The sequence below is a fragment of the Phyllostomus discolor genome, chromosome 8, assembly GCF_004126475.2.
Source record: "Phyllostomus discolor isolate MPI-MPIP mPhyDis1 chromosome 8, mPhyDis1.pri.v3, whole genome shotgun sequence".
NCBI lineage: Eukaryota > Metazoa > Chordata > Mammalia > Chiroptera > Phyllostomidae > Phyllostomus > Phyllostomus discolor.
The window spans coordinates 47,618,326-47,633,517 of record NC_040910.2 but is presented as its reverse complement, the minus strand read 5'-3'; the positions used below and the strand labels follow the sequence as shown (position 1 = coordinate 47,633,517).

General features: G+C 48.6%; 1 protein-coding gene across 2 annotated transcripts in view; it reads left to right on the top strand.

Moving 5' to 3' along the window:
- The window catches only part of MED26 (mediator complex subunit 26), a 45,147-nt gene that overhangs the window by 7,859 nt on the left and 22,096 nt on the right, over positions 1–15,192 (top strand). The window contains exon 2 of one of the 2 annotated variants that reach the window (XM_028519989.2): positions 14,826–14,939. The exons of the other annotated variant lie outside the window; for it this stretch is intronic. Within the exon in view, the coding sequence (XP_028375790.1) occupies positions 14,895–14,939 (45 nt within the window). The 5' untranslated portion in view covers positions 14,826–14,894. The remainder of the gene's footprint in view (positions 1–14,825; positions 14,940–15,192) is intronic. 2 annotated transcript variants of the gene reach the window in all.

Here is a 15,192-nt window from a genome sequence, read left to right as displayed (position 1 = left end):
TACTACTGCGGAGACCCCAGTCACTCATCTGCTGTGTGAACAGAGTGGTGTTATAGGGGCTGGCCTTGATTTTGTGGTGTGGTTATCAGCAGTCAGGTGAGTTAGTGGTGGAGGACTCAGGTGTGTGTGACTGTGGCTCTCACTGAGGGCCCAGTAGGTGGCCCCACTGTCCTGCTGGCATCTTCAGCTCTATCCCTGACCCACACCCCTGGTCACACTTGACTCTCTGGGCAGTAGCCTGACCTACCAAGCTGACCACAGCTCTGCCTGCTTACACTGGGGGCTGGGTTCTTCTCGTCCCTTCAGTGGTTTATTTTGGTACTCCCTCCCCCATCCCAACTTAGCTCTCTTGACCCCTTTTGCCATCAGGTCTCTGGCCCAACCCAGGTTGGGAGGTGGGGTTGTGGCCACATCCTCTTCCCCCCTGGGTGATCCCCAGGTAGCTAGCTAACTGCCTGCCTCTTAAGGCCAGCCCTCCTAGAAGCCACTTCGAACTTCACCTCCCCGGTTCATCTTGCATCTGTGCTGGGCATGCAGTTGGCAAGCTGGCTTTTTCACACTGTCTGTGGGAGTGAGTGACACTGATATGTAGGTATGTGCTACAGGAACAGTTCACCCTTTCTGCTGATTGTTTGACACTGTTAGCCTCCAGCATTTGGTTAGATGGTTGCTGGTAGAGCACCTGTCCTCTACTTCCTTTACTAATTTTGTTGGCAGATCTCCCACAGACGGAGGGTAGCCCTGTGTTCGTGACAAGAGCTTGAAAGTAAAGGAGCTGATTGGCTCGTGTCACTCAGTGTGGTATCTTCACACAGTGTGGTGTCTTCCCTCCAGCCTTTGCAGCTCAGGATTCACCTTTGTGGAACATCATCCAAGGGGAGAAAGAGTAAGTGATTCATTCTCAGAAACCACAGCAGACATTTCCTGCTGCCTTCAGGCTTTGCTGGAATTAGCAGGCTATATTGGTGGGGATGCCTCAGGAGACATAGGGGCCTTTGTAGATGAATGGGGTAGTGGGGCACAGGGAGTAAGCTGGCAACGTCCACTGGATGCATGCTTGTTTAATCATCTCTTCAGTGTGAAAGCACCATCAAATAGTTGGGTGAAGTGTTGGGGCTGGGAGACTTGGGTCCAGATGGTAAAATGGGCATAACTGAAATGTGAGGTCCAGAGTAATCGATGGGGTGGTATGGGTGGTGTGAGGTTATAGCACTGGGTTTTGAGTAACCTGTTACTTCTGGTTGAACACATACACTCTGACTTGCCTGTAGTCACTCACACTTGGGCACCTTGCTGTTTGTTACCTTGTGTTTGCACAGATTTGGGTTGCAGCTTCTGATTCTCATCATGGGCTGAGTAGCACTCAGGAATCCAGGAGAGTCTGCCACAGTGCTGCTTGTTCTCCTGTCCCCATGGGCTGTCCTGGTGCTGCAGTAACTGCCTGGCCCAGTCCTGTCCAATGGAGGTGGTATGTTCCCGGTGGTTTAGACCACCCAGGCTTCCCATAGCCATGAGAAGGCAGTGCCTGCGACCCAGGCAAGAGCTGTGCTCTAGAGACTTATGTCCTCTGGGCTCAGAGACATTGACAGGCCTTGGCTGGGGTCTGATAGGTCTGCTCTGTTCTGAATGTCCTGCCCATTTCCTCTTGTCTGTCCCCTCCCCCGGTTAACCTGGGTAACCATATCCTGGCCTGGCTTCTTCCTCTTAGGTAACTAAGAGGGGTAAGGTCAGGTGATTTTCATGGTCTTCTCCATTTTTCCCACCTGGCTGTCAGAAAGCACCCTGAAGCTGGTGATGTCTGCTCGGGCTTTGCCGCTGCTGACAGCCTGGTGGTGGTAGAAGTGGACCACTTGTTAAGTTTCAGGCAAGATTGGGGAAAAGGGTTCATGAGTGAATATTTCACTTTCACTTCTATTTTAGAGGAGTGTATTTGACTTTGAAGGTTGGTCAATAGCCAGTGCTGCCTTTGAGTTTAGGAGCCTAACTTACTAAAGAAGCATCATCCCCGCCCCCCCCCCCCCCACACACACACACACCTCACCAATGTGTTATGTGAGCTCATTCTACATTTGCTTGTAACTTTTCCCCTCCTCTCATAGTTGGGTCAAAGTGCCATTGGCACTGAAATTGGGGTAGGAGAGCTGAGAGGGAAACTACATTTCTGGGTTTTGTCCTCCTGTGTGTGTACGTGCCTGTCTGTTTGTGATGTGGGAAATGCTCCTCTGTTTGACCTCTTGAAGGCTAGGCCACCACTGAAGAAGAAGGGAGTCACTCACTTACTTGCTTCCAGTTTGAAAACTGAAGAATTGCTGTGGGTGACCTGAGGGGTAGGGTGAACAGAACCTTGTATGAAAGTGGCAGTAGTGCTCACAGGAAGTCAGGGAGGAGCTTGCAAACAGAAGCAGGGTCTGCTGTGCAGACAAAAACAATCGGTGCCCCCAGCTGCTGTGGCCCTCCCCATGTGGCAGGACAGAAACGTTGGGGACACTAGTCTGGGGTTGAGGGTCAGGCTGTCTTAGGGTTTCTGGTGAACTTGTCAGCCCTGCTCACAGTTACAACTCCTGTAACTGCTTGTGCCTGGGAGTGACACTCCTGTTAGGAATAAAGTAGACATGGTTTTTTATCTGGTCAGTGATGGGCTCCTACAAATTGGGAAATAGTAAGTGGCATTTGCTTTAGAAGATGAGCCAATCTTGGGCACATGAATGTGCTGTGTTTGTCACTCCAGGCTGTCTTTCTGGGTCACTGTGTCATCCTTATTGCTCTCTGCATAGTCACTGTTGAAGGTGCTTTGATGAAATGAATGAGGCCTGAGGCCTAACACTGAGGAGTGCCTGCCATCCCATGGCATCCCTGCAACTTGCCGTGTTTGGCCTTTTTGGTCTCTCCAAATCCCTTGCCCACAGTACCTCTTCATTTTGGCTTCACCCTGGCCCCCACTGCTTGTCCCCTATATGGCTCTTATGACTTTCTCCTGGTGCTCTCAGAGCCATGGCTGCCAGCAGCACCTAGACCCTTGCTCCCAGCTGACTGCTGTCCTGGACGTGTAAGCAGTCTGTTCCAAAGTGGATGCATCTTCTTCCCTCCTGCCCTTGGCATGCTGCACTCTGTTAGTTGTTCATGCCATGGCTCTTCGGACTACCTCAGAGCCACTCTGGAGTTCCCCTTGCATGGCGACTCTCTTCCTGCAAATGGGGCTTCCAGGGAGGTCTAATGCAGCCACTTACCTACCAGCCAGTCTCCTGTCTCCTGCTCTCCCCTCCGTGTCGCCTAAACATACAGACTGGTGTGTTTTGTTCCCTCTGTTGGGACCATGTGGTTGACTAGATAAAGTTTGAGTTCTTTGGGTATTATACAGTGGAGAAGACAGTCCTTCTTTCTCTGGGTGGAAAACTTGGGCTTTGCCATCTTGTACACCAAAAGGTTGAGGGTTCAATTCCTGGTCAGGGAATATACCTAGGTTGCTGGTTCAATCCCTGATTGTGTTGCACAAAGGAAGGCAGCTGATCCATGTTTCTCTTTCACATCAATACCTATTTATCTATCCCTCTCCCTCTCCCTCTCCCCTCCCTGACCCCACTCCCTCTCTCTAAAAAAAAAAATTTTAACATATCCTCAGGCGAGGATTAAAAAAACAACAACAACATGGGTTTAGTCATTGGGTAGAACTGAGCTTCGGCCTTGACTGCTGTTCACCATGCAGCTTTGGATGAGACTCGGTTTGCGGCCTTAGTGTTCTCAGGAGGGTTACATACCATCCTTAGGGAGGCTGTGGCCCTGGGCCTGACTTGTCCTGGGTGCCGATCTGTGTGGCAGGTAACAGTTCACAGGCTTGGTGCACCCAGCTTACATTTCCTTCCTGACTGCCCTTTCTCTGGTCTATGTCCAGTGGATGATTAGTTACTAGGGATGAGCCCATGACCAATCAGAGCCCATGAAAATTTTAGCACTCTGCTGGGATAGTTGGGGAGACTCAAATGGGAGAGGATGTGAGTAGGTCACTGTTGGGTTCTGCTGCTTGGAGACAGTTTGCTCAGTAGTGAGACCAGCCCAGATGGGTACAGAGTACTAAGTTGCCCAAAGAACTAGGTGAGCCAGCAGCTTCTTTTCTTGGTGAAGCCCATTTGAGCTGGCTTTCCTGTCACTTGCAACCAAGAAAGTGTAGAGAGAATTAGCAGGGCACATTATGACACAGCCTTTGGCTCAGCTGTCCCCTGCACCCTCTCCCCCTAGCTGTGCTCAGCTGCTCATCAGTCAGTTCTGACCCACTTGTACACTTCCTGTCAGGATGGCCCATCCTCCCTCCTTGCCTCCAGGTTCCAGGCCAAGGGTGCCTCCCCCAGCAAAGCCCCTGTCAGCTGCCCCAGGAGCACTGTCTTTTGGCTGTTCTGGCATCTTGGTTCTACCTTTCCCACAGTACCTTTAACCTGTCTGACATGCCTGTGTTCCCTGCTCCACTTGGTCTTTTCCTGCTGGTGCTTAGAGAGCCTCTTCATTCTATTAGAGCCAGAAACCAGTTTACAAACCAACGTGGTCCTTCTCTGATTTTAAGCTACACATGAGCTCTGAAGTGGGTTTGGGTAAGAGTTCAGGTTTGGTGGGCTTGGGCAGGGCAGCTGCTCAGCTTATGAGTATTGAGGTGGCTGGTTCCCCTGGAGGATGCCTGCCACCTCCTGTGATGGCTGCTTGGCTTTCTCCAGACCTCAGCCCTTGGGGGTCCTCCTCTGGCTTGTGGGTTCTCTTAGAGCCATAGTGGCATGGTCAGCACTTGGGCACCACACCTGTCCTGAGTGTGTTGCTCAGTTCTGGGGAGTCTGGAGATTCCGAACGCTGGTGAACAGGACCCAGGGAAGGAGGGTGGGCAGCTATAGGTGTTGCAGCACTTGCGTAGCCACTCTTAGTTGCAGGGGGAACCCCACAGGGCCAGCCCCACAGGAGCACACAAGCCTCCTCCCTCCCTTGGGCCAGGCCTGGGCCAGGACCCCACCAGGAGGGAGATCTGAATCCTGAACCCCAGATACGCAGTCACCTCGGGATGAATCAGTGTCTCTGAGCCTCATTCTCTTTATCTGTGATTAGGGGCTGTTGGTGCCATCATCTGGTGGTGTCCTCCTGAGGGGCTGGGCATGTTGGGTGACTGATAGAGTGCCCAGCTTCTATTTAGTCAATGAAGATGACCATAAAAGAGCTGGTTCTACCTCTTGTTACAGATAAGGGAAAAAGTGGGGGAGATTGTCCTTGCCCGAGGCCATGCAGCTGGGGGGAGCAGAAAGGGGATTTTAATGCTATCAATTGTTAATAGTCCTATAGGTGGAGTTCAGCCTGGATCTCAGTCTACTGACCAGCTGTACTTAAATCAGCTGCTCAGTGTCTTCTGGTTTTATCTCCTTGAGGGCTGTCTTTCTGCAGGGCTATAACAAACAGGGACCACAGCATCAACTCTTACTGTGCTCACTCTGTGTTAGGTATTACCCCTTTTATAGAAAAGTAAGTCTGGGGCCTAGCAAGGTTGAATAGCTTGTTAGCTGACTTTAGATCCTTTGTTTTTATCATGAGGCAACATGGTACCCACTGCAGACAGGAGAGGGGTATGCAAGAATTCTGCAGAGCTCTTTCCCTCCCAGAGCACCACATGCTAGTGGAGCTGGTCTCTGTGTGTGCTGTCCTGTATGGTATCCATGAGCTGCATGTGGATAGTGAGCACCTAACATGTGGCTGGTAAGATTCAAGAAACTGACTTCTGAATTTCTATTTAACTGTAATGCCCACCTGAGTTGGACAGTGCACTTGTAGGGCTTCAGATCACTTGTGCTTTGTGTGGGTGAGAGCTCTGGATTGTGTTGTCTTTTCCACATGGGAAGTAGGGGAGGAGGTTGTACCTGGGTTGGCATGGGAATGCTGGATGGGGCTCCTGTCACTTCCCAGCTCCCTCTGGTCCCAACTCCTCCCTGACCAGAAAGCTCTTTCTCCTATGTCTCTGGACATTGGAGCCTCTAAGCCATGTCAGCTCCATTCACAATTCTGGTCTTACAAGGCAGAAAGCCTTCTCAGTTCTCCACTGTTGGTTGATGAATACAGTTAAAGACAGACTGATGGACAGACAGAAAGGAGTAAAAAAAGAAAAATATTTAAAATGCAAGCGTTTGACTCAGACCTGGGTTCAGATCACTCAAGTATTTGTTCAAATAGCTCAAGTATTTGTTCTTAAACAGATCACATCAATTACTGTCAATCTGTCAAATTTGCCCTCTTCCATAAAATGAGGACAAGCCCCACCCTAATAAAGGGTAAATAATGCTGAAGGGAAGTTTGTGGGTGCATAGTAGGCACTGAATACATATCAGTCTCCCCACTTCTTTGGGCGTGGGGGTAGGGACGCCTTATCCATGGAGGTTATAGATATTGAACTTTGGTTTTCACAGATGTCATTCTTTCTCAAAGATAGTCTTCCCTGTCTTGGAGAAAGTGTGAACAATGAGCAGTTACCAGACAGCATTGCATAACTTGACACATTTCTAAAAGCTCCCTAGGGGGGAAATAGGAAGAAATTAGTTGTAGAACAAAATTGAGGCACATTTCTTTGGAAGAGGGGCTTGGGTTGGAGCTCCCCTGCACTATTCCAAGTCCTTTCTGTACTGCAGTTGCAGATGAGGGTGATCAAAATAAATCTGTGCAAAATGGCCATTAGGAAGCAGTATCCTTTCTGAATGCAGAACATGCTCAGAACAATTGCAGGATCTTAGACATCCCCAGACAGAGAAATGTTGGTGTTATTAATAATCAGAACATACACCTTGTACTTAAACATGTGGGAAGAATGGCATTGACAGGTAATGAAGGTCGGGCCTATCTCCCACCCCACCCCCTGAACCCACACCATCCCACCCTGCTGGCAGGACCCAGAAGCTACTTCATACTTAACACTTTTGGAAACTACTTATATAACAAGAGGCATAGCCGCATTTATGTCCTTTGATCTATTCATTTTACTCTTAGAAATTAATAACAATGTTAATGGATATATTTATGTGATGATCATTGCTAATGTAATTAATTAAAAGGCATGAGAGAAGCCTAGGAAGCACAGTGCATCCGCAGAGTGGGGCAGCACAGAGCCGTGAAGAACAATCCGGAGGCTCTGCAGAGAAATGGACAGGCCTTGCTGTGATAAAGAAACGGAACATTGTTGTCAGCCAAGCATACTAGGAAGGCACAAAAACTAAAACTATGGGTAAAATGGAAAGCAGTTATATTGGGTCAGTAAGAACAGTTTTGGGTTTTATTTTCCCTGTGGTCCATTGTCTTTTCAATTAAATAGTTAAAAAAAGAAAGAAAGAGAGAGAGGGAGGGAGGGAGGGGGAGAGAGAGAGAGAGAGAAAGAAAGAAAAGAAAAGAAAAAAGAAAGGAAAGGGAAAGAAGACTGCTTTAGTCTGAGAGCTCTTGAGAACCATTGAGAGCAATCAGATAGGGGGCGTCGGTGCTACAGCCAGTGGAGAGGAGAGAAGTATTTCCTTTTGTGTGTTTCCGGGAGGTTCAGAGCAGGGATGCACAGTGCTTTCCTCCAGGACAAGTCCACCAGTTGTGGACTCGTATTCTTCATGCTCTCAGGGGACTGGGGTCCAGCCCACCAGCTCTATAAGTCATAGTAGTTTGCTGCCAAAAAGTAAGTTCTCTATTCATCCTCTTTCCTCCAGCTCCAGTCTAAGCCTGGTCATCTCCTCTTGGAACACTTTCCTCTTGTCCCTTCCAAGCTAGTATCACACTACTCTGTTACTTAAGACCATATGTACTTAGAGTAGACATCCCAACTTCTTATGTCACGATCCACAGACGCTCTGTGGCTGGGGCTCTTCTTTCCTTCCCTTTCATATCTCAGCTTATACTTTCCCTCACTCATGACTGTCCAGACCCCCTTCCCTCATTTGTGATTGTCAGACTCCTTCAGGCCTCTGCTGGCCACCCATGGTAAAGAGCCCCATCCACTCCCTGCTGCCCCCTAACTCCAGATTGTTTCATTTCCTGGCACACATAGGAGATTATGGCATCTAGACAGCGCTCTGGGAAAGTAGAGTGGGATTGGAGGGAAAGACAGGAGTGTTATGTTTCAGTATAGTTATAAGAAAAATGAAGTATAAAGTGGACTTTCCAAATATTGTTTACTCTTTGTAAAAGGGATGCTGTGTCCATGAACATAACTTTTATATGTTAGATTAGATTTTGCTTGGCTTTGGTAATCACTGTGGAGAAATTCTGTTTGCATGTGGAGATGATAAAACTTGGAACCATTTTTTAGTAAACATTTACTAATTTACGATCCAGGTTCTTCCCTCTATTTTTATGTGATGCCGAAGTACAGTAAGGCAAATGGATTCTAGTTTCGTTCAAATGTTATTTTAAGTACTTTGAAATAATGAAGAACTCTAACTTCTTGTGCAGTGCACGTTCAGTAAATGTTTCCAGGAAAAAATTATGCATATACGTACACACATACATTTATAAATTTTACTGATACAAAGGATAGATAGCATATGGTTTATGAAAGATGATATGCACGACACTGTTGTAGCCAGTGCTTCTCACAGGCTGCTTCCCTTGATTGTTGCTGAACTTTTGTGTCTATAGTCAATTTACAAGTGCAGGTCTGAGTTGAAGATCAGTTGATACTTTTGTTTGTGTTAGTGAATTAAGTGAAGTCTTTGCTGAATCAGGTAATAGTTTTCAAACACTGACAGAATATTTCCTCAATTATGCTATTCCTAATGTAACAGCTACAGGCATGACACACTGTTAGTTTCATCTGCATTAACATTTTCTCCATCACCTTCTTAAAATCTAAGCCCCAGTGATTGGCAAACTATTTCTGTAAAGGGTTAGATAGTAAATATTTTTAGCCATACAGTGTCTGCCACAACTCTGTCTTAAATTTATAGCACAGAAGCATACAGAGACAATATGAATGGAGGTGGCTGTGTTACAACAATAATATATTTACCAGTACATGATTAATTTTATAGTATGTGAATTTCACCTCAATAAAAATACATATAAAATGGAGAGGGGACCTTTATTTACAAAAACAAGTATTGTGTTATATAAAGCCCAATAATCTGACAATAAATCAAACCCTGATTTGTAGTGTTCGTCAATTTCCATTGTCTAAATGCTTCCACTGAGGCTAATTTCAAGCCACTAACATGATGTCACAGAAAGATTTCTCAAGTTTAACCCTGAGCTCCCATGGGCTGGTGTGAACTGGCTCCAGCAGTCCTTGGTGAAGTCCCTACCTCTGGCAAGTAGGGGCCCTAGTGTGTAGGGTACAGCAGCTGCAAGAGAGCAGCAGTATTGGTGTTGGAGATTGGGCTGTAGGCTACAGGCTTCTTGTCCAAGATGCCATCAGTGCCTTTGCAGCTGGCTGCTAAAATTTTTGCTTAGTTTGAGTATTTTGGGGGGCATGCCCAAAGCCCCTGTGAGTACATGATGAGCTAGCTGTTCTGAGAGTGGGGTGAGGCCACTGTGCTACAGATCCTTTACTGCCCATTCTCTAGGGTAGAGGTGACCACTTTTCCTAGGCCAGTGGTTAAGAGGAAGCCTCTCTCTCACATGCCACACTGAATATTTTCTACAAAGCTTTCAGGACAGTCGCCTGTTCTCTTTGCCTCTCTCCTTGTCTTCTTCCTCAGTACATGTGTAATACTTTTTTATTTTCCTGGTGAGTTAATAGCTGCTAAATGAACTCTTGTGTCTGTTCTCTGCTGGCTGCAGTGGTTGCACTGTATAGTCCAGATACCTTTGGACTCCATGTCCAAAGTTTAGAGACCAGCATTCCCTCGTGTGTATGCATGCGAGCACATACGCATGCTCACATCGTGTGCTCACTTGCCTCCCACCACTCCCTGAAACTTGAGCAGCTCCATCTTCTGACTGCATTCTCCTTCCATATTGAGGAGTCACTAGTTGCTAACCTCACCACTGGGCCATAAAATTGTTCTAGATCTCAGCATGGCTAGTGCCATTTTTGTTTCTGCCAGTTTCTCCTCAAAATGAATGAAATCCATACTCTTTGCATCTTGAGGTTGCTTTGTACTGACATATGGGCCTCGTTTATGGGGCCTAGCAGTCTTTGAAGAGTCCAGAGTCTCACTAGCCTCTCATCTGCTTGTGATGGTGTCCAAAACTCCCACATTACTGAGAGTCGCAATGCTAATCAGTGACATGGAAGGACCAGCTAAGTGTGCAGACTTGTTTCATTCCTGATTGGTAACGGGATTCGTACTTTTGGGGACCCAGACCAAAAGCCATCAAAGGCAGCAGGGAAATAGCAGCCCAGGAGAGTCCAGATATTGCAGCCTCATGACAGACAGATCAGGAACGTGGTGGCAGGTGATCCAATAAAGGACCGGTGGAGCCCCAGTTTTGCTCTGAGCTGCCTGGTAGGCTAGTGACCTGACACCTATCCCTTTGCAGCAGACAGAAGAGAGGAAGTGTGTGAGCAAGTTAGGTGAGGAAGCAAGGAGGAAAGCTGGCCTAACTGACAGATTCATCAAGAGTCTGAGAGGATAAGAAGACATGTGAAAAGGCACTTTGTGCCTTTAAGGGCTCCATGCAGCCTTTACATCTTCCTTTCCAAGGGGCTCCCGTTTACAGAATGAGCCCTTGCTGCCTTCCCTCCTCGCACTGTGTGTCAGGTGCCTGTGCCCTACTCTCTGGGCATCTTCCACTGTTCCTTCTCCCATCTGCCTTTGTCATGCCTGTGTCTTCTGCCCACCATTCATCTGAGCCTCTCACCTCCTCCCACTGTGCCAACCAACATTAGCTTAGAGACTCTACTCCTGGCCTTGGCAGTGTAGAGGTGCCACCTCTTGGCAGGGTGCCTTCGTGCCAGTCTCTTCTCTGTTTCTCTTGGTGTGCGGGGGATATGTGAGGACAATAGCAGATGGGTGCAGCAAAGACCAGTGGAGTTTCCTGCACCTCACTCCCCCCACCATGGAGGTGTTAACATCCACGTGACATCTGTCTGTGTTATACCCTTTTCTCTTTTTTATTCATCTGGGCGTTCTGACCTTCATTCTAAGGACCTCAAGGCCCCATTGAAGTCCTGCCCAAATTGGTGTCTCAGACTCTGTGTGAGCTGGGTCACCTTGGGCAGAATCTAATTTTTGAGTCTCAGCTTCTGAGTCTGTAAAGTGCCCTGCCCCAGTGCAGTGCTAGGACTCTGTGGGACCTTACAGCAGTGGCACAGGGTGCAACATGCAGTGCACATGGGAGCAGTATATTGGGTATGTCTGGAGGTGTAACTGTGATTCTTTCCCTGTCCGTGCAGCCAGGGCAACTATGTGTCTTATAGAGACCAAGACACTTAGAGTGAACCAAACACTATTAAAAATTACACCAACAACAGGTGGAAATGTGTGATCCTGCCCACTAGGCCTAGGGTCACCTTCCACACCCCAGCGTCCTGGTGTGTGGTCCTGTTAGATCCTTAGTCCTCTCTGCAGAGCTGACTCCAGCGGCTCCTGGTCTCCCACCTCCCTCAGACCCGCAGCCCATGCCATTCTGCACGTCTAGGTGGGTGTCTTAATTTATAGCACACTCTGGGGCTTCACTTCGCTTTGTTCTCTGCCTAAAATGTTACATTTTCCTTCTTTTTGTTCTCACAAGCAATAAATACACTGTCCTCTTTTAAAAATTTACATGTTTGACTTACAGCTAAGACCCCTTTGGCCTCTGTCACTGATGCAGTTCTGTCCTTCTGGAGAGAACCACTATAGGTGGAACCGTAGGTCTGGAGTCCATCTCCTGTGCATGTAGATACATAGCAGAACACTGTGCATCATTTTAAATAAATTCTGGCACACGTGTCTTATTCTGCAGCCAGTTCATTTCCCTCAGCGTCTCTCTGTCCTTGTTACATATACGTCAGACTGAGTCCTTTAACTGCAGCTCCGTATTCTGCGATAGGAGCTGTTCTGTTATCATGCGGCCAGCTTCCAGAATTTTGATAATAAAATGATGCTTTTTGAATAGGTCTGTCACTGTGGAGTGGTAATTTCCACAGTGGCAGATATGAAGGGGTACTTCCATGGGTGCCTCCTGCTTCTCCACAGCTCTGCTCAGAGCTGGTGCTCGGAGGTTGGGGATCAGGGGGAGGCAGCATCACATGCTTACTGTGGGGTTCTGTCAGCACTACCTGCAGCCTCACTGGGCCTGAGACTTTCCTTGAAGTCTCAGCACTGCCACCCCCACCCCCTTTCTAGAAAACTGAGGTTAGGTGTGTGAGGGAAAGGGCAAGTGGAGCTGGTCTTGGCTCCAGGGGGCCTGTTGGGCTGAGCATTGGGGCAGAGCTTTGGGACACCAGAGGATGTCTTTCCCAGATACAGAGGCAGCCAGTGTTAGGGCCCTGCTGCTTAGAGTGGAGAGACTGCTAAAGTCCATTGTGCTGGATCTTCTGTAACTTCCATCAGTGTCACCTTAGCATTCAGAAAAACCTTGGAGCCCACAGGATCACATCTGCTTTAGCAGGAGCCCTAAGTTGATGTGATGAGCGCAGTGAGTCCCACTGACAGATTGGGACCCCATCTGGCCAGCACTTGACTACATACTGGGCAGATTCTCACACAGTCCCGCAGGGGAGCCAATGCTGTTCTTCTCTTAGAGACATGGAAGGGACGCAGGGTGGTGACTTGTTCATGACCTTATTGAAGGAAGTTACGGGTTCCAAGTCTAGCCCCTTACTCCTTTGCCCTGTCCATTTGCACATGCGGTCCTGCCAGCCACAGTGCTGGGTGGGCACGAGCATGGTGACAGGTTGGTAGAGTACACTGGCTCTGAAAAGGAACAGAGCAGTGCTGGTGGGTGAGTTGGGTGGAGCAGCAAAAGTGGGGGGTCACCTGAGGGCCACTTGAGGTAGGGCCACAAACAGACCCTCTAGTGTGCAGAGAGGCTTCTTCCACCAGGACCCCAGAGCTACTTTCAATTGAGCTTGGAAAGGTTGCCGGTGGAGCTGGAGATGGGCTGTGCAGGGAGGTATGGCATTCAGATGTGACTCCTACTGCCCCAGTCTTGATGGGAGGGGAAAAGCTGGGTCTGCCAGTCTTGAGGCCCATTCAGTCATGATTGAGGGGAGAGAACAGTTAGGGGTGACATCTGTTCCCAGATGGTGTGTTGAGTGTAAGGGAGCCCATGTGCCTCTGAGCACTCAGGGTCATTGTGAGGAGGAGCAAGGTATCTCTTTCAGTCATGCTTCAATAGCTCTGGGTCAGGCTTGGTCTTCCAGTTGGCACATTTGTCTGTCTTAGTGGTCAGTGATAGCTGGTGCATCTCAGAGCAGGTGAGACATGGTGAACCATGGTAAGCCCTTGCTCAGAACCTTGCAAAGTAAATGAGGTAGGGGACACACATCAGTAACACAATGTCACAGCATCTCTCTGGTATCTAGTTGCAGGCTCTCGCTTCCTGCCTTGCCTCCTCTCCTCAGGCAGGCCTCACCTCTCCCTGGCTTCTGTGACCACCCTGCCCTCCTTCCTGTTGATGAGGACCTCTCAGCCCCACGTAGCAGGCTCCACAGCCTGAGCCCCTGGGTTCTCCCTGCATCATTGTTCCCCTTCATCTCACACCCACCCCATCCTGCTCCTCACTGTCTTGCTCCCTGGAGTTGGCCATTACCTGCAGAATTGTCTCCTTACCTCAGCAGTGAGTTCTCCACCAGGCAGCCGGGGCCAGCTATTTAAAACCGAAATCTGTCATGTCACTCCCTACTCTGATCGTGGCCTGGGATCCATTACATGGCCTGCCCATGGCCCTCTTTCACTCTCATCTGGTATTCTCAGCACTTGCTGTGTGCCCCTGGCCCTTATCTCCTGCTATGCTCCAAGCCTGGCTTGTCCTTGCCATCCTAGTCTGGCTTGCAGACTGATCTTTTTAGGCCTCCTCAGAGACACCTTCTGTCCTCCTCTTTGGAGACCCCATAACACTGAATATCTCATGGCCTCCTTAGCCCACACTGTTTGAAGTTTCCTAATCACAGTCTACCCACCCAGCCAAGCTGGGAGCATCTTCAAGGCTACAGCTGTGCCTTATCTGTATTTTTGTGTGTGGCAGCTGCGCATGTAGTGAAGAGCCAGTGTTTGGGAGTAAGGCTGCCTGGGCCCCAGACCCAGATGTATATAACCTGGCAGATTATGTGACTTCTCTCTGCCATACCTTCCTCCCTGTAAAAGGGGGTGATAGAGCATGGAATGTTGAGCTGATAATTTGTAAAGCTCATTTTAAGAATTTCTTAACAAATAAAGTCATGCCTGGTTGGCCTTTTTGAAGCTATAAAAAATCCAACTCTTTCTTCCTAGTGCATCTTTCAGGTAAGCTCCTACAGAAGGCAGTGTCTGTAGGCTTATCACTGGGAGGAACGCTGGTGCAGAACAGGGTGATACCTGCTCTCCCTCTACTCAACCTAGTGGGAGTTCAGGATTATGCCAGGAGAGGGCAGAAGCAGAGCCAGTGCCCCTGTGACAAGCACTGGTTAGTCTGTCTTTAGTCCTGAGAGCACCTGTGGGCTGGATGGCACTGTCCTCCTGGGCTTTCACAGAATCAGAGCTAGTAGGTGCTGAACATGATTGGATAAACCCCCTGCCACCCCCCAAGAAGGCTCCAACCCAAGTCCTATAGAAATAGGGAAGACTGAGAAGATTCCCTGGTCAGGGAGGAGCTTGGCAGAGGCAGAAACGCAGCAGTCTGAGGGGTACTTTTCTGCCCTCCTCCTCCCCCCAATGTGGGGTTTAGGGTCAGGAAAAATAGTATTTAGGAAAGCATGGTTTTGCTCTCCTCTCCAGCTGCGGCCCACACATCTGCTTCCTGGAGGCCTGGAGACACCTTGCGTCTATTTCTGATCTTTTTGTGAGATGAGAGTGGCATCTGTTTGGAGGGGCAGAGACTCAAGCTCATCGGTGAGTTGAAGAGGCTGCCAGCACATCACACGAAGGCCATGGGCTGGAGGCTCAGTGTTGTCTGCCATGCAAAAGGACTTTTACTAGCTTGGAAAGGATCCCATTTTATTTTGATAGCTATGCATTTATTTTAATGGCACTAAAAAGTATATAACCTATACCAAAGCCCAGGTACTATTGCTTAAGACAAGCATAAAGTGAAAAATCTGGGGATGTGTGTTCTTCATTGGGGGTGAGGCAAAATCAAAAGGTT